This window comes from Myotis brandtii, unplaced genomic scaffold (genome assembly GCF_000412655.1).
Source record: "Myotis brandtii unplaced genomic scaffold, ASM41265v1 scaffold654, whole genome shotgun sequence".
In the NCBI taxonomy this organism is placed as follows: Eukaryota; Metazoa; Chordata; class Mammalia; order Chiroptera; family Vespertilionidae; genus Myotis; species Myotis brandtii.
The window spans coordinates 1,265,306-1,286,265 of record NW_005370538.1 but is presented as its reverse complement, the minus strand read 5'-3'; the positions used below and the strand labels follow the sequence as shown (position 1 = coordinate 1,286,265).

General features: G+C 36.7%; 1 protein-coding gene and 2 pseudogenes across 1 annotated transcript in view; 1 reads left to right on the top strand and 2 right to left on the bottom strand.

Moving 5' to 3' along the window:
- MCF2 (MCF.2 cell line derived transforming sequence) overlaps positions 1-20,960 on the top strand; it is an 88,006-nt gene that overhangs the window by 24,709 nt on the left and 42,337 nt on the right. Inside the window, exons 4-8 of the mRNA XM_014528821.1 lie at positions 11,609-11,728; positions 12,624-12,740; positions 14,367-14,516; positions 16,585-16,718; positions 17,031-17,145. Of these exons, the coding sequence (XP_014384307.1) occupies positions 11,609-11,728; positions 12,624-12,740; positions 14,367-14,516; positions 16,585-16,718; positions 17,031-17,145 (636 nt within the window). The remainder of the gene's footprint in view (positions 1-11,608; positions 11,729-12,623; positions 12,741-14,366; positions 14,517-16,584; positions 16,719-17,030; positions 17,146-20,960) is intronic.
- On the bottom strand, positions 18,583-18,999 carry LOC102258181 (annotated as a pseudogene).
- LOC106723819 lies at positions 20,031-20,539 on the bottom strand (annotated as a pseudogene).

Sequence of the window (20,960 nt, the reverse complement as noted above, 5' to 3'; positions counted from 1 at the left end):
GCGCCCCAACTCCCCAATCGGCCCTGCTCTGAGCCCGACCAGGGGCTGCACCTAGGGATTGGGCCTGCCCTCTGCCACCCGGGAGCAGGCCTAAGCCAGCAGGTCGTTATCTCCTGAGGGGTCCCAGACTGCGAAGAGGGCACAGGATGGGCTGAGGGCCCCCCTCTCCCCCCTGAGTGCACAAATTTTTGTGTACCGGGCCTCTAGTTTTAAATAACTAGAATGACTGAAAAGTGTGCATAGGGTGTATGAATTGCCTCTTTTATCAACAGATATCAAACAAGGTTAATTTCTACACTTTTGTAGTGAAATGATGTATTGAGTTTATACCTTTTGGTGGTGTTACTGCTGTCCTTACTGCTGTAAGGCCATATAACTGGGTGAACTGAGAGAACACATGAGGAGAAGGGAGTAAATCTCTTCTCTTGGAAAGAAAGATCAGGGAAAGCTAATTATGTGCCCATGAACCGGAAGAACCAGTAAGAACTGCTACAGATGGTTGGGGTGAGCCATGCACAGTGAGTGATCAGAGAAATGGCTCTGAGCTTTATGAAAATGGGCAACATACTCGGTTTTTACTTGAGTGCCTTTAAGCAGTCACATGGTGGAACTCCAAAAAAACAATTCCTGCAATAAAGCTAAAAGCAATACTGCTTCTTCTCTCATGCTATTTTTCTTTAAAAAAATAATGACAAAATAAAACAAGACTGACACTTTTTTATCCACATCTCTTTGCTATTTTGACAAGTTCTCAAAAATGATTTACAATTTTAAAATCTAGGGTTTGATTTTGGCAAACATAGAAATTGTGCCATTTCATGTTTATATAACCATACAGATTAGAGAGCCTTAAAGCAGCTTGCCCAAGAATTTAGGAATGTAGTTTCTCCAAACCAAAATGGGAAAGCTCAATGGATTCGAGATATATTTGCTGTGAGATATATTCATGCATCTGATACTGTTTATGTTATGTGATATGCTATTTGATTGCTCATTAAAAAAATCTTTATTGTTGGAAGTATTACATATGTCCCCTTTATTTCCCCATTGGCCCCTTCTAGCCTGTCCCCACCTCCTACCCCAGGCCTTCACCACCCTATTGTTTGTCCATGGGTTATGCATATATGCATACAAGTTCTTTGGCTGAACTCTTCCCACCAACCTACCCACCCTGCCTTCTCTCTGAGATTCATCAATCTGTTCCATGCTGCTATGTCTCTGAACCTATTTTGTTCATCAGTTTATTTTGTTCATTAGATTCCACATATGAGATCATGTGATACCAGATTATGTGACTGGCTTATTTCACTTAGTATAATACTCTCCAGGTCTCTCCATGCTGTCTTAAAGGGTAATAGTTCCTTCTTTTTTTACAGCCACTTAGTATATATTGTTTAACTGTAACACAGCTTTTTTATCCACTTATCTACTGATAGGCATCTGGGCTGTTTCCAGATCTTGGCTATTGTAAATTATGCTGCTATGAATATTTTCTTTCTGAGTGGTGTTTCTGGTTTCTTACGTTATATTCCTAGAAGTGGGATCACTTGGTCAAATGGCAGCTCCATATTTAATTTTTAGAGGAAACTCCATACTGATTTCCATAATGGCTGCACCAGTCTGCATTCCCACCAGCAGTTCATGGGGGTTCCCTTTTCTCCACATCCTAGCCAGCACTTGTCATTTGTTGATTTGTTGATGGTAGCCATTCTGACAGGTGTGAAGTGATACCTCATTGTCCTTTTAATTTCCATCTCTCTGATAATTAATGACTGAGCACTTTTTCATATGTCTCTTGAGCATCTGTATGTCCACTTTGGAAAAGTATCTATTTAGGTCCTTTTCCCATTTAAAGATTATTTTATTGATTTCAGAGAGGAAGGGAGAGGGAGAGAGATAGAAATATCAACGATGAGAGAGAACCATTGATCGGCTGCCTTCTGCACACCCCACACTTGGGATAAAGCCCGCAACCTGGGCATGTGCCCTGATCGGGAATCAAAACGTGATCTCCTGGTTCATAGGCCGATACTCAACCACTGAGCCACACAAGCCAGGCCCTTTGCCCATATTTAAAGAGATAGAAACATCATCCGAGAGAGAGAATCATGGATCGGCTGCCTCCTGCACGCCCCCTAATGGGGATCTAGCCTGTGACCTAGGCGAATGCCCTTGACCGGAATTGAACCTGGGACCTGGTCCGCAGGCCAACACTCTATCCACTGAGCCAAACTGGCCAGAGCCATTTTTAAATTGGATTGTTTGTCTTCCTTTTATTAAGCTGTATGAGTTCCTTATATCTTTTGGATATTAACCCTTTATCAGATGTATCATTAGCAAATATGTTCTCCCATTCAGTGGGCTCCCTTTTCATTTTGTTGATGGTTTCTTTTGCTGTTCAGAAGCTTTTTAGTTTGATGTAGTCCCATTTGTTTATTTTCTCCTTAGTTTCCCTTGCCCTAGGAGATGTATCCGCAAACAGATGTCTGAGATTTTGTTGCCTGTGGTTTCTTCTATGATTTTTATGGTTTCATGGCTTACATTTAAGTCTTTTATTCATTTTGAGTTTATTCTTGTGTATGGTGTAAGTTGGTTGTCTAGTTTCATTTTTTTTTTTGCATGTATCTATCCAATGTTCCCAACACCATTTATCAAAGAGACTGTCTTGACTCCACTGTATGTTCTTGCCTCCTTTGTCAAATATTAATTGAGCATAATGGCTTTGGTCAGTTTTTGGGGTTTCTTTTCTGTTCCATTGATCTATACGCCTGTTTTTGTGCCAGTACCAGACTGTTTTGATTACAGTGGCTTTGTAGTATAGCTTGATATTTGTATTGCGGTCCTTCCAACTTTGTTCTTATTTCTGAAGATTGCTGCAGCTGTTCAGGGTCATTTTTGGTTCCATATAAATTTTGGAGTATTTGTTCTAGATCTGTGAAATATGCTGTTGGTATATTAATAGGGATTGCATTGAAACTGTAGATTGCTTTGGATAGTATGGACATTTTAATAATGTTAATTCTACCAATTCATGAACACGGTATATATATGATCTTTTCAATACATTGTTGGATCTGATTTGTTAATATTTTACATAGGATTTTTAGCTTCTATGTTCATCAGAGATATTGGCCTGTAATTTTATTTGTAGTGTTTTTATCTGGTTTTGGAATTAGGATCATGCTTTGAATGCTCATTTGAATACTAGCTTTAAAATAGATTATCTTGAAGCTTTTAGTTATGTAAATATCTGAATATAGAGGAAAAATACTGTCTCTCTATACCTATCTGCAAACACATCTTGAATCCATATGGCCTTTCAGGTTAAAATTTCTCAAGATTTCTCTATTTCCTCCAGATTCTCACAGCCAGTGATCACATTCAGAAAAGTGTACATATTGATATTGGCCTATGTTCAGATAGATGAAGCTTTAGTTTAGAATTTACAAACTAGTAGCCCATAGATGTGTTTTGTTTAGACCATATACTATTTGTGTTTATTAATGTTTTAACAAACTTTCAATTTGTTTCCCATCTTTAAAAATCTTGGGAGTTTCACAGAGAAATCTGGATTTCTTTGAAAATACAACTTTTTATGATAATTAAGTCACTAAACATTTTGAAGGAATTAAAGAAGAAAGCTGTATAATAAACTAATCAGAAAGTTTTACTAAAGAATGATCTGATTAGAATTACCTTTAGAAACATTTTACACAGCTGTCAATGTTTGGGATAAACTGCTTTATCAAATAGCAACAATAACTGATTTAATAAACAGCCAACATTAAACCTTGACTTATGAGCAGGTGTATACTTCCAAACCCCGCTGAAACTCTTCCCTGTGATTTTTGTGGACAGTGGTTCTCCTTCTCTCTTCTGTGTACTTTGTTCCCTGCTATGTGATCAGCAGTCCCTGGACCTGGCTGCCAGCACAGCCTTGTTCTCCTAGGAATGGCAGGGTAGAGACCAGGGTTTTACCTCAGGTAGAGGGTTGTCAGGTGGCCTTCTCTGTTCTCATAGTATCCTCCACCCCAATTTTGGAAGAGGGTGAGGATTTTAGGCTTTAAGTTGGTCATCCCTATGTCTTGCATCCACAGATGTCCTATTCAATACCAGAGAATAGGTATGACATTAAAGAAAGTCAAAGAGAAGATGCAACCACATTAACCTAGAATCCATGAAATAATAAAAATAATTTTGCTTTAAGTGTTGGCAAAAGTAGGATACTTTCAATTCCATTAAAGTGTGAAAAAATAAGCTGGATAAAAGCAGGTAAGTATAATAACAATACTAGTAATTTACCCATGTGAAGGAGAAGGAAAGGCTTAATTCCTAAAGTGAATGGGATAGAAATAGAATCAGTGTTCTCAAACTAAAAATAGGCCCAGAATTCTCACAAATCCCTTGTCAGCATCTCTCCTTAAGGAAGACTTTATTCATATTCCAGTATATTTCTACCGAAACTTGCCTGTCCTTGTCTTATTAATTATCTTTTTTATTTTATCTTTTTTTATATATTTTTTTATTTTTTTAAATTTTTTTATTGCTCAAAGTATTACAAAGGGTATTATATATGTGTCCTTTTTTATCTCCGCCCTTGACAATCCCCTGGCCTCCCCTATCCCCCAGTGTCTTATGTCCATTGGTTTTGCTTATATGCATGCATACAAGTCCTTCGGTTGATCTCTTACTCCCCTCCCTTCTGCCCCCCAACCCTCTCTGGCCTTCCCACTGCAGTTTGACAATCAGTTTGAGGCAGCTCTGCCTCTGTATCTATTATTGTTCAAAAGTTTGTAATGGTCTTTATTATCCATGAATGAGTGAGATCATGTGGTATTTTTCCTTCATTGACTGGCTTATTTCACTTAGCATAATGCTCTCCAGCTCCATCCATGCCGTTGCAAATTGTAAGAGTTCCTTCTTTTTTACAGCAGCATAGTATTCCATCGTGTAGATGTACCACAGTTTTCTAATCCATTCATCTACTGATGGGCACTTAGGCTGTTTCCAGATCTTAGCTATGGTGAATTGTGCTGCTATGAACATATGGGTGCACATATCCTTTCTGATTGGTGTTTCTGGTTTCTTGGGATATATTCCTAGAAGTGGGATCACAGGGTCAAATGGGAGTTCCATTTCCAGCTTTTTGAGGAAACTCCATACTGTCTTCCATAGTGGCTGCACCAGTCTGCATTCCCACCAGCAGTGCACAAGTGTTCCTTTTTCTCCACATCCTCTCCAGCACTTGTCGTTTGTTGATTTGTTGATGATAGCCATTCTGACAGGTGTGAGATGGTACCTCATTGTTGTTTTGATTTGCATCTCTCGGATGATTAGTGACTTTGAGCATGTTTTCATATGTCTCTTGGCTTTCTGAATGTCCTCTTTTGAAAGGTGTCTATTTAGGTCCTTTGCCCATTTTTTGATTGGATTGTTTATCTTCTTTTTGTTAAGTTGTATGAGTTCCCTATAAATTTTGGAGATTAGGCCCTTATCAGATATGACGTTGGCAAATATGTTTTCCCACGCAGTGGGTTTTCTTGTTGTTTTGTTGATGGTTTCTTTTGCTGTGCAGAAGCTTTTTATTTTGATGTAGTCCCATTTGTTCATTTTCTCTTTAGTTTCAACTGCCCTAGGAGCTGTATCAGTGAAGAAATTGCTTTGGCATATGTCTGAGATTTTGTTGCCTTTGGATTCTTCTAGAATTTTTATGGTTTCCTGTCGTACATTTAAGTCCTTTATCCATTTTGAGTTTATTTTTGTGTATGGTGTAAGTTGGTGGTCTAGTTTCATTTTCTTGCATATATCTGTCCAATTTTCCCAACACCATTTATTGAAGAGACTATCTTGGCTCCATTGTATGTTCTTGCCTCCTTTGTCAAATATTAATTGAGCATATTGGTTCGGGCTAATTTCTGGACTCTCTATTCTATTCCACTGATCTATATGTCTGTTCTTGTGCCAGTACCAGGCAGTTTTGAGAACAGTGGCTTTGTAATACAGCTTGATATCTGGCATTGAGATCCCACCTACTTTGTTCTTTCTCAGGATCGCTGCAGCTATTCGGGGTCTTTTTTTATTCCAGATGAATTTTTGGAGAGTTCGTTCTAGATCTTTGAAGTAGGCCATTGGTATTTTAATGGGAAGTGCGTTGAATTTATAGATTGCTTTGGGTAGTATGGACATTTTAATGATGTTGATTCTACCAATCCAAGAACATGGTATGTTCTTCCATCTCTTTATGTCTTCCTCTATCTCTTTTTTCAATGTCCTGTAGTTTTCTGAGTAGAGGTCTTTTACCTCTTTAGTTAAGTTTATTCCTAGGTAGCTTAATTTTTTTGGTGCGATGGTAAATGGGATTGTTTTTATAATCTCTCTTTCTGAAAGTTCACTATTGGTGTATAGAAATGCCTCAGATTTCTTGGGGTTAATTTTGTATCCTGCTACATTGCCAAATTCATGTATTAAGTCTAGTAGTTTTTTGATGGAGTCTCTAGGGTTTTGTATGTATAATATCATGTCGTCTGCAAATAAGGACAGTTTTACTTCCTCTTTTCCAATTTGGATGCCTTTTATTTCTTCTTCTTGTCTAATTGCAATGGCTAATACTTCCAGGACTATGTTGAACAGGAGTGGTGAGAGTGGGCATCCTTGTCTTGTTCCTGTTCTTAGGGGAAATGGTGTTAGTTTTTGTCCATTGAGTATGATGTTGGCTGTGGGTTTGTCATATATGGCTTTTATTATGTTGAGGTATGATCCTTCTATTCCCACCTTGCTGAGAGTTTTTATCAAAAATGGGTGTTGGATTTTGTCGAATGCTTTTTCTGCATCAATTGATATGACCATGTGGTTTTTTTCTTTCAATTTGTTTATGTGATGTATTACGTTTATTGATTTACGGATGTTGTACCATCCTTGCATTCCTGGGATAAATCCTACTTGGTCATGGTGTATGATCTTTCTGATGTACTGTTGGATCCGATTTGCTAAGATTTTGTTGAGTATTTTGGCATCTATGTTCATGAGGGATATTGGCCTGTAATTCTCTTTCATTGTGTTGTCTTTACCTGGTTTTGGTATTAGGGTGATGCTGGCTTCATAGAATGAGCTTGGAAGTGTTCCTTCCTCTTGAATTTTTTGTAGTAGTCTGAGGAGGGTAGGTTTTAGTTCTTCCTTGAATGTTTGGTAAAACTCCCCTGTGAAGCCGTCTGGTCCTGGGCTTTTGTTTGCTGGAAGCTTTTTGATGACTGCTTCAATTTCTTCCATAGTTATTGGCCTATTGAGATTTTTAGATTCTTCCTGATTGAGTGCTGGAATGTTGTATTTTTCTAGGAATTTGTCCATTTCCTCCAGGTTGTCTAGTTTGTTGGAGTAGAATTGTCCATAGTATTTTTTAACTATCATTTGTATTTCTGTGGAGTCTGTTGTTATTTCGCCTCTATCGTTTCTGATTTTGTTTATTTGGGTCCTCTCTCTTTGCTTTTTGGTGAGCCTGGCTAGAGGTTTGTCAATCTTGTTTATCCTTTCAAAGAACCAGCTCTTGGTTTCATTGATTTTCTGTATTGTTTTTTTGGTCTCTATGTCATTTATTTCTGCTCTAATCTTTATTATCTCCTTCCTTCTGCTCACTCTGGGGTTTTCTTCTTGCTCTCTTTCTAATTCTTTGAGTTGAAGAGTTAGATGATTTACTACCATTTTTTCTTGTTTTTTGATATAGTCCCGTAGAGCTATAAACTTCCCTCTCAGGACTGCTTTCATTCTGTCCCATAGGTTTTGGATTGTTGTGTTTTCATTGTCATTAGTGTCCAGGCTTATTAATTATCTTATTAAATTTCTTGAGAATTTAAAAGAACTTTTATATTCATCATTTATTTTAATTCTTACAATAATTATGGCAAGTGTGTACCATGCTTAGCATAAAATAAAATATACATTATGCACATAATAGAGTTTAGAATGTACATTATCATTGGAACTCTCTCTATCTACTGTTTCTCTATAAAAGTTGGCTTTGAACTTTGAAATAAGCTTTCCTGAGCAGTGGGAATCATGAATACCAGTAGTTCTTAAAGTTTCCTTTCCTCAACACTAATTTGAAAAACCCTAGGAAAAGACTTTGGTCCTGCTTACATCAAATTTTCATCCCACTACTAATCATTGTGTATTGGAAGAGCAAGATCATGTTGAAAGATAACAGTTTTTATTAGGAACCAATATTGAGAATAGTAATAGGCTTTTTGAGTTTGTTTGGGGTGCTATAGCAGAATTCCATAGACTGGGTGGCTTTTAAGTAGACACTTCTCATTGTTCTAGAGCAGCAGTTCTCAACCCTTTAGGGGTTGAACGACCCTTTCACAGGGGTTGCCTAAGGCCATCGGAAAACACATATATAATTGCATATTGTTTATAGTAGCAAAATTACAGTTATGAAGTAGGAACAAAAATAATTTTATGGTTGGGGGTCACCACAACATGAGGAACTGTATTAAAGGGTCACGGCATTAGGAAGGTTGAGAACCACTGTTCTAGAGGCTAGAAGTACAGATTCTATGTCTGGTGACAGCCCACTTCCTGGTTCATAGAAGGTCTTTTCTCTGTGTCCCCACATGGGAAGAAGGGGTGAGGGATCTCTTTGGGGTCCCATTTTAAATATTTTTATTGATTTCAGAGAGGAAGGGAGAGGGAGGGAGAGATAGAAAATCGATGATGAGAGAGTATCATTGATTGGCTGCCTCCTGCATGCCCCACACTGGGGATCAAACCCGCAACCCAGGCATATGCCCTGACTGGGAATCGAACCATGACCTCCTGGTTCATAGGTCCATGCTCAACCAATGAGCCATGCCTGTTGGGCTCTTTGGGGTCCCTTTTATAAGAGTACTAATCCCATTCATGAGGGTTCCAGCCTCATGCCCTAATCACCTCCCAAAGTCCCCACCTCCAAATTTCATCACTTTGGGGCTTGTTTCAGCATGTGAATTTGGGGGAGACATAAACATTCAGTATATAGCAGAGGGGAAGAAGTTTCTCATGAAGGGAAAGGGTAGCAGAGACATGGCTACCTGGAGGACTTAAGAGTTGGCCAGCCATCCCAATTTGTGTCTATTTATTATCATTGTTTAATTTATTGATTTAATTTTGTGCTCTTTTACTTACTTGTATGACACTCAGTTCTCTTTTCCTTTAGTTCTTATTGCCACTTAATTGTTTTATGTTTTATCACCACTTCAAAATGAATTTTTAAAATCTCCAGTTTTAAATGTCATTTTCCCAAGAGGTTAGGTCTTATACCTCAGTGAAAATTATTTTTTTTAATAGACTTGATTGTTTTAGAGCAAGTTTAGGTTCACAGCAAACTGAGCAGAAAGTATAGCGTTCCCATTACCTCTGCCCCACAATATCTTAATAAGTTTTGTTTCATAGTTTTGTTTAATTACTAATATTTCAACATGCCTGCAATATTATTGTATTTTAAACATTCTTGACATATGTTGCTTTATTAGGCTTTAATCTGTTGTTTTCAGGTACATTCCACTCTGCATTCCCAGTCCGCACTTTTTTTGCTCCTTCCTTATACATACATTTGCTGATGCACATCATATGGATGTTCTGCTGGCTCCAACTCAACATGTCCATAAATTGGAATCAGTATATTATTCCCCTCTTAAAACCGGTTTCTCTTGTGATCCTTACATCAGTGATGATTATACCATCCAGAAATCTGGAGACTGATTTCCTAGTTTTTCCTTTCTTATCAGACACATTCAATCATCATGTCTTGCAGATTATATCTCCCAAATTCTACCCTTATCCCTGTTATTGTTGCCCCAGTTCAGGAATTCCTCATCCCTGGCTTCCTAGCTCACCTGCTTTCAGTCTTGTTCAAATTCAGTTCACAAACCAGAGTGATCCCCCTAAAATGCAAACCTCTTAAAGTCTCCCCTTGCTTCCAGAAGAAAACCCAAGGTCTTTCCTGACCTGGCTCCTGCCCATCCTTTTAGCACCCTTTTAGCACTTCTCCCATTGCTACACCCAAGCATCATTTTTCTCTAGCTTTTCTGATTGGAACCTCTTGAATGAATGGGGTAGTATAGTGATTACAAGCACAAACTCAGGCGCAAATTAATGCTTCACCAGCTGGGTCAAGTTTTACTTAAACTTTCTGAACCTCATTTTTAAAAAAATATATTTTATTGATTTTTTTACAGAGAGGAAGGAATAGGGATAGAGAGTTAAAAACATCAATGAGAGAGAAACATTGATCAGCTGTCTCCTGCACACCCCCTACTGGGGATGTGCCCACAACCAAGGTAAATGCCCTTGACCGGAATTGAACCTGGGACCCTTTAGTCCACAGGCCGACACTCTATCCACTGAGCCAAACCGGTTAGGGCTGAACCTCATTTTCTTTATTTGAAAAGAGGATAGCCTAACTACTTCAAATGATTATTATGAAGAGGAACTATGATAATATTGGCAGAAATACTTGGCATAGAGTAAGCATTTGATATGTGGTGGTTTATTATTATCATTCTATACTAGTCCATCCCTCACTAATTTTGCATCGTTCCCTTCTTGTCTTTTGTGTGGTTTCATTTAGCAATTATTTTTTTGACCACCCACTCTGTGTTAGTATTCTAGGAGTTGGGAAAACTTTGATGCACCAGAATGACATTCTGTTGTTCCCATTAATTCCTTCTTATGCTTAGAAACCTTTCTTGACATTACTAGGTGTGGGATGCTCTGTGGTACCACTTCCTGTTGTATATTATTCTAATTCTCTTGTTTTGCTTATCAACTTATCATGCTATAGAGCTAATGGTTATTAATGGACTCCACTATTAGATTGCCATTTTCTTGCAAGAAGGGTGTGAACTGTATTTTATTAATTTGTGTACATGGAATGCTAATAGTGCCTGATATTTATTCATTTAAATACACAGAGTTGGACACATGGAAGATAGTCAGTGAATGTTGCTTGAATGTAAATAAAAATTTGACTTAATAATATACTTCTCTTCTATTGCAGGGGTCCTCAAACTTTTTAAACAGGGAGCCAGTTCACTATCCCTCAGACCGTTGGAGGGCCGGACTATAGTTTTTTAAAAAAAACTATGAACAAATTCCTATGCACACTGCACATATCTTATTTTGAAGTAAAAAAATAAAACGGGAACAAATACAATATTTGTATTTTCATGTGGCCCGCGGGCCATAGTTTGAGGACCCCTGTTCTATTGTTTACTACAAGTGTACAGTATTTTATCTCTCTTTGACTTTTAGGGCTACCCTAGGAACCTGCCCCCTAACTCTGTCTTTACAGGAAATAAATGCAATTTGAGTACAAATAACTAACTTTAAAATGAAGCTTAAGAGTTTAATTCTTTGTAACTTGGGACTTACTTTAGTGTGAGAAAATTTCATGCCTTGAGCATTGCAAAGATCTGAACCTGATGACCTCACATTGGTTTTATTTTCATGTTTTTTAGATTTTATCAACATCCATTTTTAAAGTTTGTCCTTTTAGTGGCTTTTAAGTGATATGTGCTTAGCTGAGTACATGTTTTGACAATTTTTTCTTTCTTTCCTGTGTTCTTTCTTTCTATAGGCTTCCTTCCCTGGGAACTTACACTTGGTATTGGTTCTACGTCCAACCAGTTTTCTTCAACGAACTTTTACAGACATTGGATTTCGATTTAGTCAGGAAGATTTCATGCTCAAACTACCGGTAAGAGTATGTTTTTAAAAATGTGTTGTTCCTTTTATTCTCATGAAGGTATTGTACCATGCTGTTGATGTTTTATATGTGCTCATGAATAATTTAAAAGAAATAGAATTTGTCTTCCAAAAATGTAAATTTAAAAAGCCTAAAAGTCATCTGCTTCTACTGTTAAAGGAATAGATTAATGAATTTTTAATAAGGAAATTCCTTTTTAAAAAGATATATGTCACATATGTTACATATACAGGGTGGGGCAAAAGTAGGCTTACAGTTATGAGTACAGAGTTTGTTATTGTATTATTTATTAATTATTGTATTATTTTTCATACAAACAGCAATAAACCTACTTTTGCCCCACTCTGTATGTGTGCATGTGTGCATAAAATCAAGACATTTCATTTTAGAAAATAATGAGTATGTGTTTTATGTTTTTGAACTTCCATGAACTTACATCCTGAGCTAGTTCAGAATATTATGTATTTGTTTTTATAACAGATATTTTTATATGTTTTTAGGGCTAGGAATAAGGTGCTCATAAATTTTGATACTTTTGCAAAGATTAGTCTCTCTTGATAAATTATAACTGACTACATAAAGTCCTTTTGCTTTGTGGTAGGCATAACAGTCTTCCAAAAAGTTGACCATTAGATCAAGGAGAATCAGATGTTTGGGTTTTTATGGAAATTAATTTTGCTTTACAGATAAATGTTTTGTAAATGAAAACTTATTACCTGAAGAAGGTAGTGCTGCATACAGGTGTGGGGGTTATACAGGAGAGAATTTTTATAACCATTTATAAAAGATAAATTTCTTCTAACTGAAGGCTAAATTTCATTATACAGTTGAATGGAGGGATACCACAAAAGGCAGTTAACAGTATCTTTCTTGCTTATTTATATAGGTTGTTATGCTGAGCTCAGTTAGTGATTTGCTGACATACATTGATGACAAGCAATTAACCCCTGAGTTAGGCGGCACCTTGCAGTACTGCCACAGTGAATGGATCATCTTCAGAAATGTATGTTTCTTTTGCCCTTACTGTAGAGCCTATAGTTCATGTGAGCTTTTAAATCTAGTGCTAGAGTTCTTTTCCTCTTTGGGAAAAACAGATTTCTGGGGGCTCCTATTTTTTAAAAAACATATATAAGTCAATATCTTGATTTTCTTCTATAGGAAATACCTAGAAATGATGAAGAATCACTGAGGATGGCAGTTGAAGGAGAGGCCTAGGGAATAAGGAGATCTTCCTCTGTTCACCCCTTCTGTGGCCATTTAGTAACTTGAAGAAACAAAGGGTTGAGATTCAAATCATAGCACTGATGATTTTTAGCTGTGTCGCCTTGCACAAGTTATATAACCTCTCTGAATCTCAGTTTTCCCAGTTGTAAAATGGGAATAATAATACTTTAACTTATAGGGATATTGGGAAGATTAAAATGTTTAGCATGGGGCCTGACATACGGTGAGCCCTCAAAAAAAATGCAGATCATGTCTTGGCCAGGTGGCTCAGTTGATTGGAGCATTGTCCTGTACACCGAAATGGTTTGATTCCCAGTCAGGGCACATGTCTAGGTTGTGGGTTTGCTCCTCAGTCAGGGAGTGTACCAGAGGCAACCCATCCAATGTCTCTGTCTCTGCCTGTCTGTGTCTCTCTCTCCTGCTCCCTCCCTCCCTTCTCTCTAAACATATCCTTGGGAGAGGACTAAAAACTGCAAATCATATTGTTAATCTTACCACCCTAATGGTGCTCCTGAGGAAGTTATATTTGTAGCAAAGTCTCCTTCTGTTCTAGAAGTTTGTGGTCAGTTTGTGGTCTAAGAATCTTTGTTCCAAATCCCAGAAACACAGGAACCTTCTGAAGGATGTAACTAAATGATGTTTAATTAAACCGGAGCTCTATTTTTCTCACGTTTATTCTTCATTCAATGGTCCTAGTCATTCATATGAAGGTATATTGTCAAAATTAGCAGTGCTAGCCTTTTACTGAAAAGGCTATAAATAAGAAAAGCAGATACCTTGAGCTGTGTGGTAAACAGGGGATTTATATGGTCTCTATATGTTGTCCTTCTTTCTCTGAGTAATTGATTTGGAAACAAAATAAATAACAAAATCTTACTTGACATTTTAGGGCAGTAGAACCTGAAATGAATTGCTGTGAGTAGATGTTCCCTCATCACCTCATTCCATCACCTTGCTTGGAATGCTAATACTTGTTCATAAACTATAATAAATATAAAGTGACCTTGATATTCTCATCTATCTTCAGAAGTAAAGCTATTATAAAGTAATTTTACAATTACAGAGTTTACTAGAATAAGGAAAACACTATTTTTTAAGGTCATAAAACAAATTACTCAGTACATGACATCTTTAAGAAGTAGTTTTCATCGGTGTCTAAGAAATAAGTACAGAAATTTAGATAAAAGGCATTGAAGAAGACTCTTCTCCTAACTATAGATTTTGGAGGCTTAGATGCAAAGTTAGTTGATTGTCAAGGGCAATGCCAACTTTCCTTAGCAGAGGAGAGTTTGTAGTTTATGCGTTTGCTCTCATACCTAAATCAAAGTAAATACAATTACTGACCCAGCTTTTGATATGCTGGCAGGGTTTCCATAGAATTAAAAGAATCACTGGTTCTTTGCAGGCTATAGAAAATTTTGCCCTCACTGTGAAAGATATGGCTCAAATGTTACAGTCCTTTGGAACCGAGCTAGCTGAGACAGACCTGCCAGAAGATATTCCTTCAATAGAAGGAATTCTTGCAATTCGTGCTGAAAAGTATCACCTGTTAAAGGTATGTCTGATAGAGGAGATGAACAAATGTTTTCCATGGTCTTTTTCTAGAGAGGTGTTCAATGTGTCCATTTCACACTGATTAGTGGGCAGGGAGACAAAAGATATATTTATATATTATAAAGCACACTAATATAAATAAGAATACAAGAGGAGAATGTCCTGGATATGTTGAATGTAAGTGTCCCTTTTGTAAATGATGTATTCTCTTGATAAGTTGTTTATTTGTAAATTGAATAGTTTATAAATGCTCTGCGTCATTTTTGTTACTATATATTCTTTATCCTGTGAAAAGGAACTCTCGTTTGGAAAGTTAGAGTGAGTATCAATAGGCACACACCTTGCCACAGGTAGGATGTAAAATGGAGAACCTGATGAGAAGTCAGGAGGCCTGGTTTCTAGTCTCAACTTTGCCATGTATTAGCATTGGGACTAAGCCAAACATTGATAAATTAATTACAAGCTTTCTCTTTCATAGAGTACTAGTTCTTGATGTTTTCTACAATAACTAAGAAGTTGATTTAGCTCTCCTACCCAGTTGTTTGGAGTGTTGGGTTGTGAAGGTTTCTGAGTCACCAAATACTTTAAATTCACTTTTCCCAAAAAGTTTATGAATGATCTGAATAACCACTAAGCTTCCATGTAGACTCATGTTCTTCATATGATAATAGGCTAGCTGGGGTACTGACAGGTACAAGCTCTATATAGAGGTGACATTTTAAAAAAAATATATTTTATTGTTTTTTTTTACAGAGAGGAAGGGATAGAAAGATAGACACCTCGATGAGAGAGAAACATCGATTCAGCTGCTTCCTGCACACTCCCTACTGGGGATGTGCCTGCAACCAAGGTACATGCCCTCGACCAGAATTGAACCTGGGACCCTTCAGTCCGCAGGCCAATACTCTATCCACTGAGCCAAACTGGTCAGGGCTAGAGGTGACATTTTTAAATTAAGAAGAGGAGAGAAAGTGAAATTTTGAATCACAATCTAAAAGCAAAACTGTTCAAGGAAAGAATGCTCTGTCTCTCAAACGCTGTGTGTTGGATAATTTGCTTACCCTTTCAAAGTTTCAGTTTTTTTCATATGTACAGTGAGGTTGTTGATGATGATACATGCATACTTTGTAGAGCTGTTGTGAGAATGAAATGAAGTACATGATATATGTACTGCAGTGTTTGGCACATAGTTGGCAATAGCTCTTAATGTTTATGTTCTTATTAGAGGCCCAGTGTACAAAATTTAAGCAAGGGTAGGGTCCGTAGTGGCTGCCGGCTGCCTGCTGGGGCCTTCCTTCATTCCGCGCCCCCCCCTCATGGTCAGCACACATCATAGCGAGCGATCGAACTCCCAGTCAGTCGAATTCCCGAGGGGACACTTTGCATATTAGGCTTTTATATATAGAGATTCATATTGATGGTGGTGTCATGGAAAATGTTTCCACAAAAATACATGTACACCCCATTTTTTGATCTCCTGAAGGAAGCCATTATTACTCTTACATGCCTGGAGAATCCACTGTCCAAGGTTAAAACCTTATGAATAGAAGCATATGCTTCATGATAGATTAATTAATCCAAATGTGGACATAATACTTAAGGCAGGCAGTGATGGGCAACAATTAAATTTTAGTAGGAAAGGCATTTACCTAACAATATCTGAATATATATTAAATACTATTTGCAATTGTATGCTTTCTAGTGTGGTACACTTTATTATGCTATTATTGTTTTATTGAAGTACTTTAAAAATATTAACAGAATAGAATAACTTAGAACTCTCTACCAATAAAAGAAGGAGGCTACAAATAGTGCATTGGGTACTTCTGCCTGTAAAGATCTTATAGAAATAGTGATTGTAGCATCCATCTCAACAGGCAGAGGCTTCTTGGAGATTCTCACAGCTTTTGGATTCTGTGGTACTGAGGTATTCCTTGATGAAAGCAAAGACCATTCTAAACTACTATATTTATTCTGCATGCTATAGATATATTCTTCCTTCTCTTCAGGTTATTCAGATTAGGTTACTGGCAGGTATTTGATACATCCCCTATTGTACCTTTGTACAGAATGATATTACAGCTGTAACCAAAGAAGGAAAAATTCTGCTAACAAATCTGGAAGTGCCTGACCCTGAAGAAGCTATCAGTTCAAGATTTGAACATCATGAGCAAATAAGTGGTGACTGGCAAACTGTGAATAAGTGAGTACTTTCTTTTGGGTATAGAGTTACTTATTTTATACTTTTGAAAGAGAATTATGCATTTTTGCTGCAATCTGTTAAGTGTTAAAGTATTCCTGGATCTCTGGAAATTTAAGAACTCATTCCTGAGTTGTCTCACAGAAGTTCATTTGCTTGCAGACTAGGTTCTGTGGACAGGGATATTCTTTACTTGGACCAAGTGTTATAGGCTGTGACTTTGCCTATAATTCTTAATGTCCATACCCAGTTTATCTACCTACTTAAAAAACAAGCCTTTGTTTTTAAGGAATTCTATGACTTTTCTTTGTTAAGATTGCTGACTCAAGTACATGATATGGAAATTGCTTTTGATGAATTTTGGGAAAAACACCAACTAAAAATGGAGCAGTATCTGCAACTATGGAAGTTTGAGCAGGATTTTCAAGAGGTCAGTTAAACATTTCTTTTTCAAAAAATTGATTTTAGAGAGAGGAGAGAGAGAGAGAGAGAGAGAGAGAGAGAGAGAGAGAGAGATTGATGTGAGAGAGAAACATCGATCAATTTCCTCCTGCATGCACCCTGACTGGGGATTGAACCCACAACCTGGGTTTGTGACCAGATCGGGAATTGAACTCTCGACCCTTTGATTCTCGGGATGACACTCCAATCAACTGAACCACACTGGTCAGGGCTAAATATTTCTTTATACATTTATTTTCATTATTTCAGAGTTTTTTATTCCTTGATCATTAGAAATAGTCTCCAAGATGACCATTTAAACCCATGGAGAGATGGGGTGGGGGGAGGAGGCAACTGTGAGTGAACCTTGACCTTGAATGAAGAAAAAAACTACTAAATGCCAAGACTTCTACTTCTGTGGCTCATTCATTTCCTTCAAAAGAGCACTTATGTGCTAACATATATGAGAAAGACTAAAGTTGTAGTCTACTCTGATGTTTGTTATTCAAATTTACTTTAAATATAAAATGTTTTCAGCTTATGGGGTAGCTTTCCTAGAAAATAATATCAATTTCCTTCTTGATTTTTCAAAATACCATATTCCTCTGCTGACTATGTTTTACATGATCTAACAAAACTTTTTTTTTCTGATTCAGCAATTTATATTTATGAAAAGCCTGATGGATGAAATTTAAATCATGTTTAGTTATACATTATTTAAAAGGTTATAAGTATATTCTATTTGGATTTTTCTGGAAAATCCATCATATATAGTCAAGAGATACAGAATTAATTTTCTTTTTTTAAGTTGACATCTGCTTGTTGCTTTATTTAATTTTTTTTACATTAAAGGCAAGACTAAAATAAAAAAAACTCTGAACTTATGCTTTTAACCCCAGTAGAATCAAAGAATAGCTATACTTCTAAAGTAGCTCCAATAAAGCAAATATTTTTCATGTAAGTACGAATATTACCTAAACAAGGTAAAATATAAATATTTAATTTTGTACTTAAGTTGAAGTGTTACCACTGAAGTCAATTATAGATGTTTACTCTAAAAGAGGTTACTATGAAGACTGCAGACTCAAATACTGATAATGGTTATTCAAAATTCAATTAATGGATTACCTAGAAAATAGGTTGAATTGGAACCCATTGTGAGTTTTATAATATTCATTAGCAATAGGTTTTAAAGACATAAAAAGCTATTGTTTCCATATAAATTAGGAGTTTAAAAATCATCTCTAGTGTTTTCAACTGTCATATGGCCATGAACCAAATACCCAAATAATTAAAAATGATCAGATACTATTTAGGCAACGATTCTCATGTGCCAGTACTTTTAATGTTGTGTACATAAAATTATAGTAAAAAGATGACTGTATACAAGATGTAGCTCCTCCATTTCCATGATCAGCACACTGCATTATAATAAACTGAGTGTATATTCCACCATCAAGTGTGGTTTTCCCATTGCTTTATTTTGTGATGAATCATTGAGAAGATCTTCAAATCCAATAGTTTCATCATTACCCCACAAAATATCAGTGAAAGGTATGAGTTTGAAAAAATGGAAGACGCCAAACCTGTTGCACTGCATTGAATTCCATTTGCAATTTTAGTAGAGCAAACAGACCCTGGATGTTTCTGTGTGGAAAAATTAATTTTATATTGGTTGAGCTGGAAATTTTCTTCCGATAATTCAAGAGTATGACTGGGCAAAAGTTCATTTTTCAAACAAAAAATGTGTTTGAAGATCATGTTTTTCAAAAGGTTCACTTACTGAAAATTCAATAACTGGAATATTGCCCTTTAGCTGAGATCCAAGTCCTCTCGTATTCATCTTTTCCTCAGTCTGTGAACAGCCTTTCAGCTCCATCACTGCCCTAGATTTAATTGCTTCTTTTCTTTGCAATCATGTCCAAGCTCCTCACAGTCTCTTTCATATATGTTACCAGGGAATCCATGAAAACTCACTTCTTTTCTGTCTTCCATGTGGCCAGCTTTTTTTCTACCCATGAGTGGCTTACTTGCTTGGTATTTCATTTGTTCTAGCAGGATTAGGTCTTGGAGGGGCACTGCATTCTGGACACAGGGCACAGTTACTACCAGTCCTTTCCCTCCTATGATTCAAACAGATTTTGAAATGCCATGCTCTCCATGAAATCGTCCTGAAAGAATAGGTCAAATTGCTCTTGGTCCTTCTAGATATTTGTGTCTCTCTCTCCTCCCCAAATGAACACATGGAAAAGTAACACTTTCCCTGATCATACCTATTATACCTCTCTATATATCTTAATTTGCACCCATATTAAATTTTTATACTGCAGTTATATTCTGTTTCTTCTTGGATTATAATCTCACTGACATGATCTGTATTTCATAGTGACATCAGATAGACTCTGTATATTTAGGAAGTTAACTTAAAAACTTGTTTGGCAATTTCAAACTTTCATAACATTTTGAATATTGTCAAATTTGATGTTTTTGAATATACAGAATAGGAATATTATGTTGCATAATTATAGTACAGTTACCAAATTTAGTACATTCAACACTAATGCGATACTTTTGTATTATCTACCGTCAGTATTCCAATTTTGCCAACTGACTTGATACTATCATTTTTTTGCCATCAATAAGAAGTTTACTGTTTTTTAAAAAAAATCCAAATGCTGACATTGCCCAAATTAACATGTACATTTACATTTTTATAAAGTTAAACTGCTGAATGTTGTTTACTGAAACATTTTAACTTGCATCAATGCTTTATGTTCCCATGTTTATATTAAAAAAATTCTCACACAAATGAAAATGGGAATACTGCTAATACCTGATTTTTGTCCCCTTTTTGCAAGCATATAGTTAGGTAACTTTTGACCCATGGAAAAAAAATCTAATGTTCAGAACTACCAATAACAGGAAGAAGAGAATTTTTTTAACAGAATGAAATGTTTCCATCTTAGTGGATTCTTAAGCACACTTTCCTCATATGTGGTGTGCTAGCTGGATGTCTTTTGGCATAATTATTACATGTTTGGCGTGGATAGCACACAGGTTGGTGTCTTCAAAAAGGCCAACCAGATAGGCCTCATTTGCCTCCTGCAAAGTACCAATAGGTGCATTCTGGAAGCGTAGATCTGTTTTGAAGTCCTGAGCAATTTTTCACACCAGATACTGGGAGGGAAGTTTGTGAATCAGAAGTTCAGTAAACTTCTGCTAACGTCTAATTTTAGGAAGTTCCATGGTACCAGGCCTGTAATGATGAAGTTTCTTACCCCTTTGGTAGAAGGTGTACTCTTGAGAGTGACTTTGGTAGCTAGTGGCTTCCTCGGTGCTTTACCACCAGTCTATTTGCAGGAAGTTTGCTTTGTATGAGCCATTGTATAGAGAGACCCATTCTTCAGGTGTCCTTTTTTTAAAAAAATTGATTCTTTTTTTTTGAGAGAAAAAGAGAGAGAGAGAGAGAGAGAGAGAGAGAGAGAGAAAGAGAAACATCAATTGATTGTCTCCCCTACACACTCTGACTGGAGATGGAAACCAAAACCTGGGCATGTATCCTGATGAGGAATTGAACCCATGATCCTTCAGTGCACGGGATGATGCTCCAACCAACCTTATTTTCCCATGTATAATACAGGGTCCAGTCTAGAGAGTCTTGTATGGCATTAAGTTGTCACGTCTCCTTAGTTGCCTTTAATCTAGAACATTTCTATAGCCATATTTTGTCTTTTATGACATTGACATTTTTAATAATACAGTCCTTTTTATTCATTTTATTTTTAATTGAAATTATTGGGGTGA